This window comes from Prosopis cineraria, unplaced genomic scaffold, assembly GCF_029017545.1.
Source record: "Prosopis cineraria cultivar Desert tree isolate PC_DT_omini unplaced genomic scaffold, ASM2901754v1 PC12, whole genome shotgun sequence".
NCBI lineage: Eukaryota > Viridiplantae > Streptophyta > Magnoliopsida > Fabales > Fabaceae > Prosopis > Prosopis cineraria.
The window spans coordinates 651,829-674,038 of record NW_026555343.1 but is presented as its reverse complement, the minus strand read 5'-3'; the positions used below and the strand labels follow the sequence as shown (position 1 = coordinate 674,038).

Here is a 22,210-nt window from a genome sequence, read left to right as displayed (position 1 = left end):
AATTATAAAATTGGTGAGTTTATGTTTTCTTAATTTGAAAGTCAGTGAGCCCTTCTGGCTTTAAAACTGAGCTATGACGAAACATTGAGTTCCGTACACACTTTCATATGTGTATATTGTGTTAGTATCTGGAGTACCATCTTTTTACTGCAATGAGGCACTGAGGTTTGATTACTAAAAAAGAAAAAGAAAAACATGATAAATAAATTTTACTTTTAATCCTAATAATTTTTTTTCAATATTTTTAATTTTTATAGTTTAAAAAAATAGGTAATTTTGTTTTTTTATCTCTATAATTTTTATTTTTTAATAATTTTAATCTCTATAGAAATTGAAAATGTTAAAAAAATTAGAAAAATTAAAAATAAAATTCAATAAAATTATAGAGACAAAAATTATTATATTTTTTTTTTTAAAAAATTGATTTCCGTAAATCATAGCGGCTCTCTTTGGTCAACCAAAATCAAAGGGCGCAAGTCAAATACTTGTACGGTCGTTATGTTTCTCGATGGTCCAGTACGCTTTTCATCATTGATACATTACGAGAGGCCAAAAGTGCCTACTTTGTAAGTTTGAAGTTTGAACAAAGTCGAAATTGTGGCTTGACCTTCATGCTTGAGCCCCCAGAATTCAAAGCACATGAAAACTCGTTCTGTTTGGTTTGAGGGAATGCTTGATTGGAATAACACTCTTGGTATATACTATATGGAATGGATGTGAAATTTCCAAAGTGCGCCCACACCTTTTGACCCAATCCTCTCCACAGAGCAGAGACTGCAGTTGGACCAATAAGCATCTTTTGTCACCTTCAACTATATACACGATTTTACTCCTTTAATTTTATAATTTTTTTAATTTTAATATTGTTAGTTTTAACAATGAAAAATTCTTACATTAATCTTTTAAACATTAATAAAATACTTTTAAATATTGATATATTAAATTTAATTTTTTAAAATAATAATTATTGATATAAAAAGTAATCATTTTTAATTGACAGTATTAGAGTTAAAGAATTAAAAAAATACTTTATAGGTGTGACTTGTGCTGGACAATGTTTTTAAAACTGGACCGGACATTGAATCAAAAAAGTCAGTAGTTCACAGTTCGCATAGTTTAACCGGTTGGACCATTGACGTAATAATTAAATTAAAAAATTATATATATATAATAATAATTTAAATATAAAAAATACATATGAAATTGCTATTTAACTTAAAAAAATCAAATATTTTAAGTTTATCATGACTTAACAAACCAGATGATACAACATAATATCAAATGATTAAAAAAATTAGTCATTTTTTAAAATTTGATAAAAAATAAAAAAAGTTTTTTTTTGAACAGTCTAGTTTTTGAAAACCGGATCCGGTTTCTGACTTGATTTTGGTTCTCGGTCGAATCACCGGTTCAAAACGGCTCAAGCCAGCTCAACTATTGAAACGGTTTTTTCCTTTGAACCAGATTGGAAATTAGACCAGACGGTCGATCTGGTCGTAGTCCGGTTTTCAAAATAGTGGTGCTGGAAGAGTGATAGGTGTGATAATAGGAACATCTAGAGTAGGTGCGGTGTCGTTTGTAAAAATGAGCTCAATAGAATAGTCTATACTTTCTATACTTGAGTTATTGGGAAAAAAAGTCAGCAGAAATATCTATAAAAATAAGAGATGAAAAAGAGGAGAACAACAAGAGATTAGTTATAGATGGAAACTTAATATTTTCTCAAACAATAAGCTGAGAAATGCAAATACAATGAGAGAGAGAATCTCAACAACGATAACTTTTATGCTCAAAATCATAACCAAGGAAATAATAGGCGCGAGCATAAACTTGAAGTTTGTTTGTCTTAAGAGATGGAAGAAGAATAAAAAAGGCACAAGCAAAGACTTTTAAAAAACTATAGTCAAGAGGATAACCATGGAAATGCTTAAAAGAAAAAATGTTACTAATGATAAGAGATGGGAGTCGATTGATGCAAAATACATATGTTAAGGATACTTCACTCAAAAAACGTTCAAGACAAGAAGAGGAAATGAGCAATGTTCTAATAGAATTAAGAATATGACAATGTTTATGCTTATTAACACCATTCTATTGAGAAGTTTACATATAAGCATACTAAGAAATAATGCCCTCAAAATCATGATATTCCAAAGCATTATCATGACAAATTTTTTTGCTAACTTTAGAATATTAAAAGTGAATTATAGTTGAAAATTTGATATACAATTTAGGTAACTCAAATTGATGTTTCATCATATAAATCCGTATAAAATGAGAAAAGTCATCAACAAAAACTACAAAGTATTAGGATTATCCTATAGAAGGAGTAGGTGCAGGACTGAGTAGAGAGAAGGTTAAAACTAATGGTGAGAACAAAATATATATCATGAATAGATAGGAAAGGCAAGGAGAAAGTATCAATGTGTATAAGATAGATAGTAGAATTAGGTGTTAAAGAGGAAAAGAAATTTGCCTTACTTGTCATATGATTACACCAAACAAAGTTAAAATACCAAGTGGATTTATCAAATTATCATTCTCTCTATATATTATGCTAGGTAGGAAAATGAGATAAATGAAACCTTTTGTCTCTCAAATTTGTCACCATTATCAATTTAGTTCATTAAATTTAATTTTTATCAACTTAATCTTTTAAATTTATATTAGTTTTTAATTATTTCATATTATTTAAAGAAAAGATAATATTATTAAAATTTCGTGACGTATCTAACAACATATTTATGGTAGCCTTATAAGTTAATGAAAAAAATATAATTATTTATGTAAATAAAATAGACTTAATTTTTTTTAAAAACAAGATAGAACAAAACACACAGTAAAATATTATATTAATAAAAATTAAATTAATTTGTGTGCTAATTTATTTTCATTTAACTATATATACAAAATATAAGGAAAAAATTGACAGAAATTAAACTTGAGAAACTAAATTAATAAATAAGATAAATTTAAGAGTTGAAAGTTTTGATATACCATATAATTCGACTTCTCATCTTTCTTCTTGTTTTTAAGATTTTAATTATTTATATAAAACTTAACCAGTACATTTTTTTTTAACTTTGATGTCATAATCACCATTTTCAAAATATTAACATGAAATTATTCAAATTTATTGTAGATGATGACTCAAAGGATCGAGGGTAGAGGAGCCAAGAGCGTGGGGAAAATGTAAAGTATCAATGTCATCACCCTTCCTCTATTGTCTATTTGAGACTAATATTCTCTATTAAAATACAAAAGACAAAAATACACTTTTTTCTAATTAGGATAACTCCATATAACATAGTATTGAAATGAAACATCCAACTAATTACTTATAAGATGAGAACTCACACTACTGATACCAACCTATATCGGTCAAAGGATGAAATTGTAATAATACAATGGATATACAATTTTTATAATATTCTTTCCTCTCCGTACCATGTGCTATTGATGATAGCCATTTTTTATCCAATTCATTTCCTGCATCCTTATTTTAGAAGGAAACAATTTCGTTTATTTTAATGAAAAGCAAATCTTGCAACCAACGGTGGTCAGTCTAGGAAAAAATGAAGCTAATTTGATGCCGTTTAAGTGTGTTTTACTCAGGTGCAGAGTTGAAACCCAACAGAGAAGCAACAAGTATCGTCAATTCCAATCAGGTGTTGTTGAAGTATCATATCTTCAAACACTAATTCTATGTGATTAGAATAATAATAATAATTAAAAAAAAAAAAAAGACAAGGGTGAGGCCATGTTTGATAAGGTTGAAAACGAGAAGAAGAAGAAGAAATAGAGTTACCATGGTGTTGATCCTCGCGCAATAAGTAATTATTAATGTTACAATATGTCCTTTGGATTCTTGAATACAAAAAGCAGCATGCTCACACTCTTCATAGATTGACAAAATGGTGGGGGCAAATCAGACAGCTCAGAAACCAGATGGAAAAATTGTGAAGTGCTCCTGGGAACACCCCAGAGCGGAGGCTAGATTCCACAAGCCAAGCATACCTACATGACAAAAGATCACCAGATTAATCAAACTGAAAGACAGATTTTCATTACTCGTTGAGATTAGGAATGAACACTAAAACAGATTACAGAGTTCATCATTTCATGAAGTTTCAGCCTTCGGCACTACGATAGAGTTTTTAATAAGGGACTACAAAGGAGATTTGAACATCACTTGACATCCAAAACCCAGTGGCTTCAACAGAATCAAGACCTCTCTTGGTTGTTCATTGGATTCCCCAAGTCAGACATAAAATTCAGTTCTTGTCAAACTAAATTTAAGAAGGAAAAGACAGCAATTTCAGGACTTCTCATAAGACATGAAACACGGCGCAACAAGAGTAAGGTGCTAAACCAGCTAGCCACAAGAGATTGCCACGTAGGGATATATAACTCACCCTTCATAATTTTTAGGCATAAACCATGATTAATCTGCTTAAGAATCACCCTTCAATTCATCAGAATCAGAATCACTTGCATTATAACCTAGTAACGATACATGGTCATTCTGAATTCCTTCAAAAATTGCCAAAAGAACAATGAATCTGTCACCAATAACAGGTAAGGCAGGACTTACCTGGATGCTTATCACCGACTTTCCAGACTGAAGACCTAGTTCTTGATGCTTTGGTGAGCCAAATTCTTCCCTTCATTTCCAGCAAACGATTTTAGTCTTCAAAACCAAAGAACACAGTGTTCCTTTCCAATTCAAAATTGCACAATTGCTCGTTGTACTCGTGACACCTTACATCAACGAGTTTAAATACCACTAGCACTAAACAAATCTAGCATTAGAAATGCAAAAAGCCGCTTTCTAATACATATACATGCGAGTTCGTTAACACATAAAAATAGAAATGGGTAGTTTTGGGTTTAGAGAAACTATATATGCGTATATACATGTATCAGGGTATGAAATGATTAATTTTCTTTCTGATATCTCAAGTGTTACCTTTTATCACTAAAAATTAGCCCTCTGGGAATTCCTACTCCAAGTACGTACAAAATTAGCGGACTAACTTCTCTTTTCAAGAGGACAATTATGCTATTGAAGTTCAAGAACTGATTAGGAATAAATTATAATCCAAACATAAGACATAATCAACCTCTCCAAGCACTGCAAAACATTACAGTCTCCACGCAACTACCATAATCGATTGACCAAAAGAAGAATCCACGGAAGGCTCATCGGAGCTAACAAAAGATGGCTTATTTGGTATGATCGGCTAGCATTGACCAAAGGATCTTCAATTTTCGTAGTCACATGATTAAGGTATCTAACATGTAAATGATTGCTATTCCAAAAGAGAAAGGCTGCTCAGAAAGTTAAAACGAAATGGCAAGAAAACGACCCACCATTTGAGCATCTCGGGGAATCCCATAACCGCTGTAATACATCTGACCCAATAACACTTGCATGTTGATATCCCCTGCTTTAGCCTCCTTCAATGTATCCTTAAACCACCGCTTAACACAATCCGCCACCACCTCCGACAGCGGGAGACGACCGGCGATCTCTTTCTCCGTTCTGTTCTCCATCCTTCAATCGTTTGGAAGATGGTTGTCTAAATTCGCACAAGCATAAGGTGAATTTCGGTCTTCTATTACGTGTATCTGTAAGACTAATCTAAAGATATCAACGGAAGATGTCAGTTTCAAAGTTCTCACTGTTTTAGATCTCGATTTTATGATATCTGGAGATCATGATTTATTTATTTTTTTCTGGAAAGAGCCTTCTATTCAAGATCAGCCAACTTGAAGAATTGAAACTTTACGGACGAGAAGGGGTTGACTTTCAAATATGGGGCGGCGAAAGGAGCACTAACTTTCAATAAAGGACAAGTTTTAAAATCCTATTTTAATCAAAACGAGAAACAGATTAACGCTAGTATGAAAAAAATGGTTCAAACTAAAAAATAGTCGAACGACTAAACCGAAGTAGTCAAACGACTCACAGGAGACCTATAAAAATTTCCGAAAGGTTATCACTCGGAAAATAGTCAACGCAAGGAACATATGATCAGTAATTCCCGCTTGGGGTCCTCTTGTTCCCAAAAAAAAAAAGAAAAAAGAAAAAAGGAACGCTTGATCATCAACATTTTTGTGTCTTAGAGAGGGTATGTTCTAATAAATATCATTATTTTTTGCCAATATAATAAATACCATTGCTAGTAAGATGTTCTGTGAAGGAAGGATCCATTAATTCAACAATGTGACATGACAAATCTGAAGTCCCTTGTATGCTATTATAAGGATCTCACAATATTTGAGATTAGTATTTAACTGGGTTGCGAATTTAAGAGTGATGTGGTATTCAGTGAAATCTTGTGTACACTATACTGTCTCTTACTTCTCTTTCATTAATAAATAATGTGTGTCATTTTAGTAAGCGATCTCGGATCCATTTGATTTCCTGATTGGAGATGCATGAACTTTTTTTTTTTTTTAAAACAAAATGTACTTCATAAATTCATAAATTGATGACAAATGGCAAGAAAAGAGAGTAAGGTCCTACGCAGGATTCAAAAGATGAGTAAAAGAAGAGAGTCCATAATGCATAGAGATAGAAAGGGGCCCGGAGGACAGCAACCTTTAAGTTCATCTTTGAAACAAAATGTTACAATAATGTCAAGAATGAAGGCGCATCCAACAAGAAACTATTTCTCTTTCATATAAGCAATACCATGTCAAGCCACATCAAAATTCTTAGTAGACTGCAGGATATGATACAATACATTTTTCCCTTCCTCTAAAATTTGAAAAGGATTTACAGCACCTCAACTTCTTGGGAATCTTAACGAGGATGCAAGCCATCTTCTCCCATGAGTCCATAAGCCCATAACAATACTCATGGAGGAATATAAACTATCAACATTATATATAGCCAAAATAAGCACGTGTGGAACTTCATGGAACATAGTATTCCATTCCAAGTTATCAACACAATCTAGAGGTAGTCTGTGACTACAGCGAGGTAGACAGTGAGTTCGGACTTCAGACCACATCCAAACTTTACCAATAATCCCCACATGAACACGATCCATCAGCAAAACAATGAAATCTGTTATTATCCCGAATGATTATCTGTCTCCCGGTAATTTTTGACGTAAGTTTAATGGCCTCATGACAATCGCCACATATACGGAGATTTTTAACAACTCGAATCACATCCTTGTCCTGGGTACTGATTAGAGCAAATGCAATAGCTAACTTCTCACTGTGCCAGCCAAGTAAGTGTTCTTTCTCCTCTTCCTCTATGTCAAAGAGAACAAACTCTGTGGTTGGATTATAACCAGCTTCTCTTAGGTCTTTTGATAAACTTTGAAGCTTCTCATATATCACCCTTGTCAAAGGATGGGAAGTATCTCCTGCCAGGAACTCATGAACGACCCCATTAACTTCAACCCAACTACACCCACGTACTTTTCGCATCCCTTTCTCATTCATAGTTGATCTAATTTTTTCTGCTTCATCCCACCTGCGATTTGCCGAATATATATTTGATAAGAGAACATAGTGTCCTGAATTCCAAGGTTCTAAGTCAATAAGCTGCTTCAGCACATGCTCAGCCAATTGGGTATCCCTATGTAACCTGCATCCCCCCAACAATGCCCCCCAAACAATAGCATTAGGTTTCATTGGCATGCTATTTATCAATTTGTGAGCTTCGTCTAATAAACCAGCTCGGGCAAGGAGATCCACCATGCAACCATAGTGCTCGATGGAAGGAGTTAAAGAATAAACATCACTCATGCTCTTAAAATATTGACGACCATCGTGGACCAGACCAGCATGAGTACACCCACAAAGTAGGCCTAGGAAAGTGTTTTCATCAGGTTGGATTCCGGTTTTTTCCATTTCACCAAATAGTCCAAATGCAGCTTTAACACTCCCATTCATTGCTAGTCCTAAAATAACAGCATTATAGACCACATAATCTTTTACCTTCATCAGTTTAAAAATCTTCCATGCTTGCACCATGCTTCCACATTTTGCATACATGTCAATCAAGGCTGTGCCTAAGACAAGATTAGAAAGAAACTCATTAGCATCTAACAAATCCCTGGCCCAATTTCCAAAGTCTAGTGCCCCTAATTTTGCACAAGCAGAGAGGACTCCTACCATTGCATAGCAATCAGGTTTCAGATTTTCTCTCTGCATTTGGAAGAACATGTCAAGTGCTTCTTTAGGAAGTCCATTTGAAGCATAACCCTGAATCATAGCACTCCAACAAACAATATCCTTCTCATGAATTTCATCAAAGATACAGCGTGCTTTTTCCATGCTCCCACATTTTGCGTACATATCAACCAAAGAAGTGGCCACGAAGACGTTCCTATGCATGCCACACTCAGTTATATATGTATCTATCCACTTACCACTGTCTAAATCGCCCAGTCGACTGCAAGCATGCAAAACTCGAACAAGAGTAAAACTGTCAGGCCTCAGACCCATCTCCAGCAACCCCCGAAACAAATCAATAGCTTCTTCAAAATGTCCAGACCCTATATAACCACAAATGATAGCGGTCCAAGAAACAACATTTTTATTAGGGATATCATCAAACACCTTTTGGGCATCCACAAGGCCCCCACATTTCGCATACAAGCAAACGAGACTAGTCTTAACAAAAACGTCATTATCAAAACCTGCTTTCACCACAAGGGAATGAAGTTTAACACCCAACTGGAAATTCGAAAGCCTAGCACACGCCTTCAAAACAAAAGGGAAAGTAAAGTAATTGGGTAAAATCCCCGATTTCCTCATTGATCCATGGATTTCAATAGCATCAAGGAAATAATCATTGGAAACCAACCCCCGAATCATTGTATTCCACAGATAGATGTTTGGGTGCTTGGTTTGTTCGAAAATAAGTTTGGTATACTCTGTGTTTCCGAAGTCTAAGCAACGGCGCAAGATCATGTTGATAAGATAATTATCTTCATTTAGGTGAAGACGGAGAATACGGGCATGGACATGTTTGAGGTGTTTGAAAGAGTCGAAGCCTTGAAGAATGCATCTCTTGAGCTCCAACGCCTTGGAAAATGTAGGCGAGGCCGGGTTGCCTATGAAGGACATGGCTTATTTCCCGCCAATTTTCAGCCCCGAAAGGCGTGAATGAAAAATGAGAACACAGATGCTGATGATAGGTCGTAGGAGCCAGGAGGTGTCTAATGACTAATATATTAAATATTAATTAATTTTTTAAATTTTATTTTATTTTAAATTAAAAAAATAATATTTTTAATCTTAAAATACCTCAAATAATATTTAAAATATATTTTAATCATGATTTTCAAACTTTAAGACCTATAGTTTTTTTAATAAATTTTTTTTGAGTCTTACATTTTTAAGTATCCTAAAAAAATATATTTTATATTTTTAGTAAAATAAAAATCATTAATTTTAAAGTTACAAATTTAAAATTTGCTTAAAAATGAAAACAAATTACAATTCAAGTATTCAAGCCTGCTCTGATTAGTCTAACCCATTTGAATTACTAGCTCTAGTCATTGTTATTCTTTTTTTAATCTTGTAAACATTTAAAGGAAAAAGAAACTATTCATTTTTATAGATTTATCTTATTTTGTTATTTGTTCATGTACCTTCTTTCATTGTTTTAGATTCCTATAATTTTTTTTCCTATAATATTAGTTCATCTATTTTTAAATATACTCATAGGGTTGATAATGTTGCACTAATGGTGTTAAACTATCTAATATGTGACTAATATTGATTCACTGCATGCCAAATATTAGATTAGATTTTATTTTGTTCATTCTTACAAACTTCAAACTTGTCACTACGCCTTTACTTTGGAATCATTTGCCACACAAAGATACTCTAGTTTTTTATTTTGTAGCCATTGGTTGTTAATTTTTATTAATGTTGATGGCAGAGTTTATTTTATTTTTGTGTAGTTCGGTAAAGTTTTTAATTTCTGCTAGTTGATCTTCATTATTTTGTATTTTGTGATTGTTTTGTCTCTTTCTTTTTTATTTTAACATTCAATTTAAAACTATTAGTTACATGTTAGATAATTTAATATCATTAGTGTTAAATTGTTCTCACTCTGAACATATTTAAAAACAAAATAATATTGCATGTGAAAAAAATTATAGGAACCTTGAGCAACAAAAATAAATAGAGAAGTTAATAACAAAACACAATAAAATTATAGAGATTAATAGATATATTTTCTCTAAGAAAGAATTTTAATTGCCCCACCGAAATCCATTCACCAGAAATTTTCTGCATTGAAACTAACCAGAATTTGTGGATTTTCGAAGCAAGTCCCAACCCGTCAAAGACGCACCATGACAGACCTACCTTTGATTCTGTCGTGCTAGCGGTAGTTTGACCAGCTTCGATTCTTTCATTTAAAAAGGGTTAAAAAAGAATAAGCAGCAGCACCATGACACGTTGGAATACAGGCTAAATTACAAGATATTAATAGTATAATCTTGTAATTTAAAGATTTAAATTACAAGATTATCTAGCGATTCTCAGACTTTACACTAACGGAGGACAGAATGCCCAGAAGCATGCCTCGGTGAGGAAGACATTTGGACGGACAGAATGGTCAGTCCTCTAGCCTCACTATAACATTTTTGTTGTATAAGAACAATTCAAAAGCATTGTTATAAGCTTAAAAATTATTGCCTAAGTATGGATAACAGATTTTAAGTGTTTTCAACTTAAATGTTGCTTATCACTTTGGCAACAATATTTATATTTGTAGCTTCATCATTTGTAAAACTTTTGTTTTAAATTATGAAAATAGGCAATAATTTTTTAAAAATTTATTGCAACACTTTTGAAATGTTTCTTATCATGTGAAATAGACATTTAAGAATTGTAGCAAAGTAATTAAATAGCTAAATTTTTATATTTTCTTCCTATGCATAAATTTGAACTCTTAACCTATTGGAAAAAAAATAAAATATGTGACTCTAACTACTCTCCTTATTTGACTATTTGATATTTTAACACAAAATTATATGTGTGTGTGTTAAATTAATTTTTTAATTTAGCCAAATTATGAAAATAAGGAATTGAAAAATTAAGAGAATAAATAAGTAAAATTATATAGAAAAAATTATAAAAATAAATTTTTATGTGCAGAAAAACAAAAGACAATAGTTCTTAAATGTTGCGAAAAAGAAAATCTATAAACAACATTTATATTCTTATTACCTATTAGAATAGGAAACAAGTTCAAATGTTACCATAAAAAATCCTCTATAAGCAACGTTTTTAATATTGTCCATTCAAAAATTTTATTATAACACTTGTGAATTATTACCTATTCTATATTAAGGAATAATTTTTAAATGTTGCCAAAACTTTGTTGCTTAAAGCAAAAGAAAAATAGCAATATATAAAAACTGTTACTAATACTTACATTAGACAGTGCTTTAAATCTGTTGCTAATAAAACTGTTGTTTAAAACAAAACAAAAAATGTTGTAGTGCCTATCTGCCCGTCGAACTCTAAAAATGCATCGTTTAAAGGAGGCCCCTATTTGCCTAAATCTCAACGCGTCCTTTTTCTTTTTTTTTTTTTTTCATTTTTCCTTTTTTTGGGTTTTGGTTAAGGCGTCCTTTTTTTCATTTTGGTGTGGCGAACGGAAGTCGAACCTTTCAAACTTCTGCTTTTTGTTTGGGCTAGAACTAGAAACTAGAATCAATATTTTTTTTTGTTTTTTTTATAAAAGAATTATTATATATGTGTTTGGATAAGAGAAATAATTGATTTTTTACCTCAAAATCAACTTTTTGAGTCAATTTATCCAAACAATCAAAAAAAGTCAAAAATCAATTATGGGGTAAGACATGCGTTTTTTCATGAGCTCCCTTGATTAGCTTTCTGTGAAAAGTTGATCAAAAACATTGAGAAAAATTATAAAGAAACATTCAAGAAAAAATTATAAAAAAGACACAACATTAAATAAAAATAAAACTAAACTCTCTTCTTATAATTTTTTTTTAATAAAATTCAAATTTTGCATCATTAAAAAATTAATATTTAGTATTTAAAAATTAAATTATATAGTAATTTATATAGTTAAAATTAATTTAATTAAATTATCCAACCATCTTTAATTCTATTAAAATTAATTTTAAAAAAATAATATTCAAATAGATTACGTTATAACATAATCAATTATGATTCAAATTTATCATTTAATTAATTATTTTCATAATTTATTACATCCAACTAAAATTCAAATGAGCATTATTCTATTCTTGATAGACTTTTTTATGGCTGTTAACAGCCGGTAAAGCCCGGAAAAGTTCAGACCCTTCTCTTAAAAAAATTCAGTCCAAGCCCGTTGGGATTCAGGCTAACCCCAATACCTTCACATAAATTTTTATAACATTATTAACTAACTAAAATTACATCAATTTATAAATTATATGGGCAAGTTACTACAGTAAAAATTAAGGCTCCAACTTTTGTGAAACATGGAAGCTAGAATTGTAATCAAACATTTGTCTTCGAAGGCCAAGTTTACAACTATCTTGCTATGTATATAACAAAAATAGTAGTCACTGATCAGTATTCAGTAAGCAGACGCACTGATGACAACTGTACATTAACATGATTTTACTATATATATTACAGTACTAAAGAAAGTCAAAAATGCAGTACATGATAAATGAGGCAAGAAGCACATTACAGCATTGCAAAATTGGAAAATTTATGGGGCTAAAAAAGTTACGCTACCCACGACACAAATATTCACATGCTTACATGAAAAATGTATTGATAGATTGGCGCAGCGCTTGCACGCCGAACCTGAGTCTCTGCACTTGTTGAGGTCATTTTCACATCTGGATCTAGATCGATGCTAAACCGCAAACTACACTGATGTTCATACATCCTTGTGTCAGGAGGGAGAGGCCACTTATCATGCATGAACATAAAGCAGGGTAAAGAATCTCGTATCTTCGGTAGAGGTTTCTTATTTATTATAGGTGAGGATTTGACATCGGATGATTCAAGGCAACCACCATGGCGGCAAGACATTCATCACATGCCCAACACTTTCCGTTGTAAATTCAAGAATCACTCCAACTATCAGCATCACCATCTTCATCATCACTTCCAGCCAAAGCCTATTTCAATCATTAATGTATCAGCTAACTGTGGAGAAAGCAATATACAGAGCTGGAGACATGAAGAGATATTTATCGCAATAAAGCAGGGAGAGACCTGGCGAATTGCATTTGCTTTCTCCAAAATGGCAGCAACTTTCAAGTTTGTTTTTGGACCTTGAACGCTGGGTCGGGTTGCCACAGCAGGCTTCAAGTTGAAGGACTGAGGAAAAAGTTTAGATATAACACTACTCTGAAAAGAAGGTTAGAAACAAAATCCAAGAAAGGGGAGAAAAGTAGCGAGCTATAACCTTTGTTCTTATCTGTTCTAACAGTGAATTCCTTTCATCTATCTCGGGTGCTGCCTCAGGCCTAGAACGTTGAGTAACCTTCCTCAGCTGCAGTGGCTCAAAGTAAAACGTGTTATACAAGAATTATGACCTTTATAAAATATTCCCTTTGGTCCTAAATGTAGGAGCTAATTGAAGGGCTTTTGTTGGTCCTAAATGTAAGGCCTCAATCTACTGTGTCTCCCATATTTATAATTTTTCCCCATATTTCCCAATTGATTGCACATATTAAAGGGAGTAGGTGGTTTCCAATGTAAATGATCAAAGGGAGTATTTTAGAGAAACCAACACACACTTTTTACAAATAACTAACTAAACTAATTTCCTTCATCATTTTGTAAATTAATTATCTAGCTCCTACATTTAGTACCGGAGAGAATAATTTATTCAGAAAAACCAAGAAAATGGTCATTACCTTGCTCTTGTCATGAGCAGCAACAGCATCAATTAGAGGATTCCGCGGGCGGGGAAGTTTAGTTTTTGGTATTCCATTTGCTTTTTCACCCTCAATCTCTGCTGATGTATTAGCAGGTATATCCAGTGATAATGCCATCTCACCCTCTGAAGGAGGCAGGCTGCGATTGTGCTGCACAATTTCCATGCTTGGTGGTGGCATGGGTGTAACAGAAGGATATTCTTGCTCCCCTGGCTCCGCTTCCAGGTTGCTCACAGAATGTGTAGGTTCTTTAGGTTCTGAAGTAGTCTCTTCTATTAGCTGACTTGGTGGATGGGCCAGTTTTTCCTGAGAAGAGACAGGATCGTGTCCCAATGACAATGCCATCTCGCCCTCTGAATGAGGTAGACAGTGATTGTTTTGCAGAATTTCCATGATTGGTGGTGGCATGGATGTAACAGAAGGATCTTCTTGTTCCACTTCCAGGTTGCTCACAGAATGCGTAGGTTCTTTAGCTTCTGAAGTTGTCTCTTCTATTAGCTGACTTGGTGGTTGGGCCAGCTTTTCCTGAGAAGAGACAGGATCATGTCCAGAAAAAGCATATTCAAGAGGTAGCGTTGGTGGGTGCGCATTTGAATATTGTACCGTTTCTCCCTCTGATGCAAGAACGAGACCATGTGAAGGCCTGACAGTAGGCACAATGGGAAGTGTTAAGAATGGATTCTGCATTTGGCTTCTCTCCAGAACTAGGTAATTATATTGACCATTTGCTTCATTAACCATAAAAGGAAATTGCAATGGAACAGCTACAGGATGCCCTGGAACACCCACTGAAAATCCAGAAGAATATTGAACCTTCTCACCTTCCAAAGCCATGACTGGTAAAAATGTATTCTGATACTGTAAGGCCTCTCTCTCAGAAGTAAACAAACCAAATTGACCTTTCTCACCAGTTTTAATTGCCTGAATTGGTTGGAATGAGGCCTGACTAACTTCTATTACTCCTTTCTGTGAAGAATGTTGAACCTTACCCCTTCTCCACTGCATAGGTGGTAGAGGGGGCATAGGTGGCATCTCCCCGAGATTGATGTTGGATCCCGGGAGAATGGGATCCGGAAGAGGTTTCAATGAATCCATGATATGCTTTGCAACATTTAACTCCCCTCCAGCTGACTGTGATAAGGAATTGGATGGTGACGGTTGATCTAGATGAATTTCAAGAGCATATTCAGAAGCAGCAAGAGATTTTCTTTCTTGCCCCAATTGATTTGATACATGCATATGTTCAGATTGAAATTTCTCTGAGGCAGAATTTTCTCCAACTCTGAGAGAAAAATCTGCATCTTGTTGACCAGCTTCTGATTGTAAGAACTGCACGGGAGTTTCCATTACCATCTGGTTATTGGAAAATGATGGCAAACAATTATTCTGGCAAGATGAAGATTCCAATTCCTGAGTGCCTGGCTCTGAAAACTCTGGCACCATTGATAAACCATTGGCAGAAGAAATATAATGGTATTTTACCTTTAGAGGTGAATCTTGAATACTATTAAATGTTTCTGAATCAGAAAGATCACGAGATCCCGATCTGTTCAGACTTAAACCTACATAAGCTGAAGCAACTTCAGGTTGATTCACAACCTTCTGCACTTCCAATTCTGTCAAAGATTCTCTAACAACTACCTCATTAAATATTTCATTCACATGTGGATCACTAAAACCAGAAGGAGATTCTTCCAAATGTGTAGGATCCCTCAGTGAAGTAGATATAAAATTGGAAGAAATTATATCTGAAGATGATTCCAGCTGATTATTCCTTGTCGCTGCATTCATGTCTCTGAAAATTTCACTTGACTCAGCCTCATTGGATTCTATTTTTAATTGATAAGCATCAGAAGAACCTGGGAAAGGTTCCAGTAAATTGTCAGATACAGCTTGATCCTCTGATTGAACTTTCTCGGTGAAAACATTATATCTAGTGACACAATTCTCCTGCCCTACAAAACCAGCACAAGATGGTTGTTTAAGATGCCCATCATCTTCAACTGTATCCACACTGCAGGTGGATCCACTTTTTACATTGTCATTATCCATCCTCGATGTCTCTCCAGAATTTGATAGCTTATCAGAGAACATAACTTCTGCTCCTGCCGAATATGGTTCATCTTTATGACTTTCATGAGTAAAATAGGAGAATTGCTCCCCTGTCGAGCTACTTGTTGGTGGAGCCTCTGCTGCAGGAGATGAATCCCAACAGTCAAGTTTACTAGCAACAATACAGCTCTCGTCTTTTGAATCTAAGACCTCTGCACCACAAACTGGTAGTGCAGCACCAGAATACAAGTCTACTCTTCCATGAACCGAGAAGTAGTATGCCCCCTAGGTGAATTAACCCCTTTGCCAGCCAAACTTCCATCATAGTTTTCATCTGAAAGCCCATCCTGCAACATTTCGATCTTAGAATGATTGCTGCATTCATCTACAGGAGCCAAATTTAAGTCATAAGAAATGTGCTGTGAAGTGTCAGAATGGACATATGGGTCACCATTTTCCAAGTTCAAAGAACATCCTTTGGAAGAAACCCCAGGGCAAGCACCATCTTGGGTTGTAGAGAATCTATCAGATGTTGCAGCTATAGATTCAACATGACACTTCCTTTCTTCATCATCTGCTAAACTTAATTCAAGTTCAACAGGCTCAGATGGTGTTTCAACCAAATGTGTCCCTGTAGGTATGACTGGTGTTGATTCCAAGTCATTTGAAATTGGTAATGAAGCATCAGAATGGACATAAGCATCACTCTCATCAAGTTTGTTCAAAGGACATTCTTCAGAAGAGGGCACAGGGCTAGCACCTTCCTTTATCGTGGAGAAAGCATCAGGTACAGCAGCTATACATTCAACATGACACTTCCTTTCCTCATCATCTGCTAAGCTTGAATGAATTTCAACAAGGTCAGATGGTCTTTCAATTAATTGTGTTCCTGTAGGATTGATCACTGGTGCCAATTCTAAATCATTTGAGCTCTGTATTGAATCACCAGACTGAGCACAAGGATCACCTTCATCTAAGTTGCTTGAAGGATATTTTTCAGAAGACACAGGGCAAGGATCATTAATCACTGTGAAGACAGCATCAGGCAAAACAACAGCCTTAGGTTCAACGAGACACTTGCTGTCTGTATCCGCTAAAGTTGAATGGAGCTGAACTGTGTCAGAAGTTGGAATTATTTGAGACTCTGCCGGTTGGATCATTGATGAGTTGGCTCCAACATCTGAAACAAAATGTGTTGAATGCATCAAATGTGAATCAGAGGAGGCTCTTCCAGAATCAGAAATCTCTTCTTCCCGAAACTCTGCATCATCATCATCATCATGCATAACAAACTTATTACACTCTGGCTTTTGGGACTCAACATTATGGGGAACATTATCAGAATGTGTATCTTCAATCTCATATTCACAATATTTAGTAGATGAGAGTGATAAAGATTCCGATTTAATAATTTCAACCATGACGCCGAAAGATTCAGAATGAGAAAAGCAGGGTGTATCTTTTTTGTTCAAGCCAATTTCTTCTGACGCGGATGACTTTCCAACAGATTGAGAATGTGAAAACTGAGCCTGCATTTCCCTATGGTCTTCACCTGTATATCTTTTGAATGAACTGTTTTCCTCCAATGTGGAGGATGTTCCAATTGATTGAGAATCTGACAACTGAGCTTGGAGTTCATTACATTCATCACTTCCGTCTTGTTTGAATGAACTACTTTCATCTGACATGGAGGAGCCTCCAAATGATTGAGAAATTGATAGTTGAGCATGTGGCTGATGTTCTTCGTTGCCATCAGAATCTATTAGCCTTTGACCATTCAAGCAGCTGTTCTTGGGTCCATACTCATTGTCTGTTTCCATCTCTGACTCCATTGTAGTTAAAGCATCCACGTAATTGTCAACCTCACTAGTGGCATCATCAGAACGGTAACCATCTAAGCAGGCTTCTATTTTCCTCTGTCCACCATCTGGTAATTCTGTTTCAGCAGGCGTCTTCTTATAAGACAATTCACCTGTCACATTGGCAAGCACTTGTTCATGCACCTTCACAAGATCTCCATTGGTCTCCATCTTAGTTTCTGATAATGGCTTTACTTCTGATTCTGGTACATTAGTAGATGAAAGTGTGTTTTCATTTCCTGACAACCTTTTCACAGGACTGACCGTAGTAATCTCAAGTATTTTAATCCTTGCTTCATTAGTATCTTCTGACATTGATTTCACAGGCAATGGAACAATTGAAGTTTCCCTAACCATCTTATGATCTGGTGAAGGAGATTCCAGAAATTTTTCCATGTAACTTCTCCCATTTTCTGCTCCAACTCCAGATCTATTCAATTGTCTTTTCTTCAACTTGACAAGACGTGCAGGATTCCTATAAGCAGTTTCAACACGTTCTTCAAGAAGCAATTGATGCAATCTGCAATAAAAAAATTATTTTGAGTTGCTACTCAAACATTTAAGGATTTTTTTGCATTTAAAAACCCAATTAGTAAATTAGTAACACCAAAATAGGTTTCTCTGGAACTCACTTTGCATGTGTTGGTACAACTTCAGGGGTTTCACCATTCCTCAATCGTGCTGCTTTCTTCTGCAGGAAATAAACAAATAATCACATCTTCAATGTTGTGATCATTCAAGATTCCATTGCATAGAATTGTTTCAAGTGCAATTCACAAGGCATTGCAATCCTAGCATGAACAATTAAAATTGAAAAGGTAGTGCCAAAACCTTGTCTGCTAGACACTGATATGTGGATAGATCTAAGGCATTGCCTGAGCACAGACCACATTATTCACAGCATTCCAATATGATTACAAATGGAACAGCAATAAACCTGATACCAAGACTCTAGGCAAAGACAAGTTATTCTCTCAAAGGAATTCTCAAAATCATCCACTTACCTTCTGGTTCTCACCAATACCAGTCAGAGTATTTAGAAGCTTCAGTTATGTTTACACTGTTATAACCAGAAATAGCAGAATCAACTAACTTCTATGATAACCATACAGAACTAGTTCCAATGTCTTCTTATCTCACTTGTTTATTAAGATCAATACCACAGTATGAAGCCAATTAGGATTACTTTATTAAGGAAAACCAAAGGCACAGCCAGCAATAAAGCAATATATCATGAAAGTAAAGTCATTAAAAAGAAATTTCCAGTGGCCCAAAACAAAAAAGGGGGGCATGGCACTTTAATACCTTGACTCTACGGCTCCTCTTTTCCCTGTGCACTTCAGCAGTTGCAGCTTTAGATGAAGATGACTCCAATTTAAAGAATGATGGATCAGTATATCGCTTCAAGCAAGCCCCAGCCCCAGCTACATCAAATCTATTAGAAGCCAAAAAAGAACATTTCAAATACATATTACATAATGCTTATTTTAAAATAATTTATTTAACAATCAGTTCCCCATACTTGTCCAGGAGGAACAATCTTGGGGGCCCACGGCAGTCTTCATATGAATCCATTACAAATCGAGGTAAGTCTTCTCGGGTAATAAGATTCTGTTCAGAACGAAGATTAGGATGCCAATCCATCCCTGCAATCCAATAACCAATTATTTTAGAAACTTACCAAAGGACTCTAGTACCTAAAGGTTACAAGTATGACATAAAAAGTTTACAAGAATAACATTTTTCATATTATTTTGATAAGAACAAAATAAACCAAAAGACTCTAACAACTAGTAAGTAATATAACCTGCATTAGAGAAAAAAGATGAATGATGAGTCTGGGACAAAAAAGCCTTTTCAAGAGAAGGAACTTCAGCCTCGAGCTGCTGAACACGAACCATAAGACCATGACCTCTTGCAGCAGTGGCCATTACTTCTTCATGCAAGTCATGAAAGACCTCAGCCGCAAACCTAACCAAAATATATAGTTAAATACATAGAACCTAACAGCACCTGGCTAGCAAGCTATGGATTGAAGACTTAAGATTGAGCCATAACGCTCCCTCTCATACCCGCCAAAGGAATATATTGTTACTGAATTATAAAATGGTCCACAGCATTGCAATTTCTGCGTCTGTGTGTATGCCTTCTTTTTCTGGCAACTTCTTATATATTGATTAATAAATATATGTCACTGATTAACAAATACTCCCTCTGTCCCAAATTATAAGACAACATTAAAGGCATTTATTTGTCCCAAAATATAACATAATTTGATAAAAATAAAGTTTTATTAATGATGCTATTTTAAGAGAGAATTGAAATGATTGTAGATTTAAAATTATATTTAATGGAGGGTATTGTTGGAAATTTATAATTTTTTCTTGAAAAAATAAGTCTGTAAAGTGTCATTATTGAACTTTATTGATATGTGTAATATTGTCTCAAATTGATTTATAATTTGGGAAGGAAGGAGTATAATTATTGATTAATAAATATATTGAAATTTAAATCAAATGAAAAAAACGAAGAAAACAAAAATAGAAAGGATCTGCCTTTGACATGAAATGGAATTCATATATCTCTGACTTATATTCATGTTATCAAATGTAAACAATAAATAATAGTAATGCCTTTCAGCAAATCACAAAATGATGATGACCATGACGACGACGATGACGACGATAGAGACATGCTTATAGAATAAGAAGAGTTTGAGATGTACTTGATGAGTGGAAACTCAGTCTCAGTATTTCATTAGACTAATCTAGTTTGAGCCTATGACATAGAGTTAGAAAAGTGGATCTTATTTGACAGATCTAACTCAAAGAACCAGTTTGCCAGGTAACAGGTTTCCAGCTTCGGTGATTTTGGAAACTCTCAATGATAAAAGTGTCGAAGGTATTCTACCACAAAAGAAACAGAAGATAATACTATTCACAAAACATGATCGAAGCGCTTAACGCCAAATGTTACCAAGAACTCTGCAGGTTCGAGAATTTTAGTCCAGGCTTATTCAAAAAAATCCATACAAATACAGTCCTTTAGAAGTTTAACTAGTATAAGCTTTCCGTGGCCATACACAACATATTCTAAACCCCAGAATTTGAACTAGTCTATCTGCCAGGATTGCCCAAGTTCCATTTAAAAAAATATATATATGAATGTACAAAAAAGAAAAAGACTCCGCAACATACAAAGAAATGAAGAATTGAAGGGCATGAGATTGTAGCAGCAAAGAAATTGTAGAGAAAAAGGCGAATATATTCTAAGAATCATGAGATGAAACAAGTTCAAATAGGTTGTAAAATCCTATAGTCAGACAGAATATTGTGGAACGCTAATCTCTCCACGTAAAACAAGCACCAAATAAGGGAACCATTTTATTCCAATTCCGAAATGAACCCAGCCGGTCATTGATCTAACAATCGAACAATCTAAAAGCAGAAGCACAAAACAAATTCCTGCCGAATTAAAGCTCACTCCAGTAAGTCAAATGACGGTCAGTATAAAGTTAAAGACAGAGATTGTATCAAATTAGATGGTTTCCAAACCAACACCCATTCAAATAAATGTAATCACGGAAAGTGCAGGAGCAACCAGTTTAATTCCAGAGCGGAAGCATGGTCAAAATCACGAAAGGAAGAAAATTAAGGAGAGGTAGAGGAGCTCACTGAGCAAGGTCGCCGAGCTGGCGCAAGACGCCGACGAGTCCAGCCATGGCGACGCCTTCCAAAAGAGCTTCTGGATCATCTTTATCGGCAGCTCGGTATAGCTCCGGATCCGCTAAGCTGAACTCATTCCTTATCTGGTACCTAGCCAGCGGCATTCTTGCAATTCAGCAACAGAAAACCCTAATTTCTGAAATTACTTGGCTCTGTTGTTGGATCTTCCGGCCAGTCGGTCACTTAGTTCCAGCATGGGAAGAAAGAGTATGCAGTTTGGGGGAAACCGGAGTGAATGAAGAAGGGAGGTGTGGGAGTGAGAGACGTGAAGAGGTGAGGAGTTATTGTTTGACATTTAAGTAGGTTCCAATGGTTAAAAAATAAAATTTGAAATATTAGTAGAAAAAAAGTATATTAAATGGCAAATAATATACTTTGCTAAAAAAAAAAGGGGGCAAATAATATACTAAAATAGGTGATTTTGTTCGTGAATTTCTCTGGGAAAGTGCTGTCGCGCATTCTGGCTCTTATAGATATTTCCTCCGGTCATTTTGATAAGTTATATTTTAAGAAGTTTTCTTTTTTATGTAAGTCATTTTTTTATTTTTATAAATTTTAATGCACAATTTTAAAAGTATCCTTCTATAAATTCTAAAAAAAAATTATAATATTTTAATTTTTAAAAAACTCTTTCTATATATGAAATCACTATTTGTTATGCAATAATAAA

General features: G+C 34.5%; 3 protein-coding genes across 4 annotated transcripts; all 3 read right to left on the bottom strand.

Moving 5' to 3' along the window:
• Nucleotides 1-3,786: 3,786 nt before the first annotated feature.
• Nucleotides 3,787-5,837, bottom strand: LOC129287582 (uncharacterized). Of its 2 annotated transcripts, XM_054923789.1 has the most exons (4): nt 5,374-5,832; nt 4,595-4,664; nt 4,416-4,503; nt 3,787-4,017 (listed from the first exon to the last, which is right to left on the bottom strand). In XM_054923789.1, the coding sequence occupies exons 1-3, from the start codon at nt 5,554-5,556 to the stop codon at nt 4,454-4,456; spliced, it is 303 nt and encodes a 100-aa protein (XP_054779764.1). In that variant the 5' UTR covers nt 5,557-5,832; the 3' UTR covers nt 3,787-4,017; nt 4,416-4,453. The 2 variants fall into 2 exon arrangements, with proteins under 2 accessions (XP_054779764.1, XP_054779763.1); XM_054923788.1 differs by lacking the exon at nt 4,416-4,503 and having other exon boundaries at nt 5,374-5,837.
• A 689-nt stretch (nt 5,838-6,526) lies between these two features.
• On the bottom strand, nt 6,527-9,141 carry LOC129287581 (putative pentatricopeptide repeat-containing protein At3g08820). The gene has a single exon (XM_054923787.1). It carries the CDS (start codon nt 9,094-9,096, stop codon nt 7,030-7,032), a length of 2,067 nt encoding a protein of 688 aa, XP_054779762.1. The 5' UTR covers nt 9,097-9,141; the 3' UTR covers nt 6,527-7,029.
• Nucleotides 9,142-12,530: 3,389 nt separating this feature from the next.
• Nucleotides 12,531-21,804, bottom strand: LOC129288147 (protein SCAR2-like). Its single transcript, XM_054924551.1, is given in 10 exon segments — nt 12,531-13,139; nt 13,237-13,341; nt 13,430-13,516; nt 13,884-16,209; nt 16,212-18,335; nt 18,448-18,506; nt 19,121-19,250; nt 19,338-19,461; nt 19,623-19,786; nt 21,490-21,804. Coding segments are annotated over 10 exon segments (5,331 nt in total). The 5' UTR covers nt 21,645-21,804; the 3' UTR covers nt 12,531-13,082.
• Between the last annotated feature and the right edge of the window lie 406 nt (nt 21,805-22,210).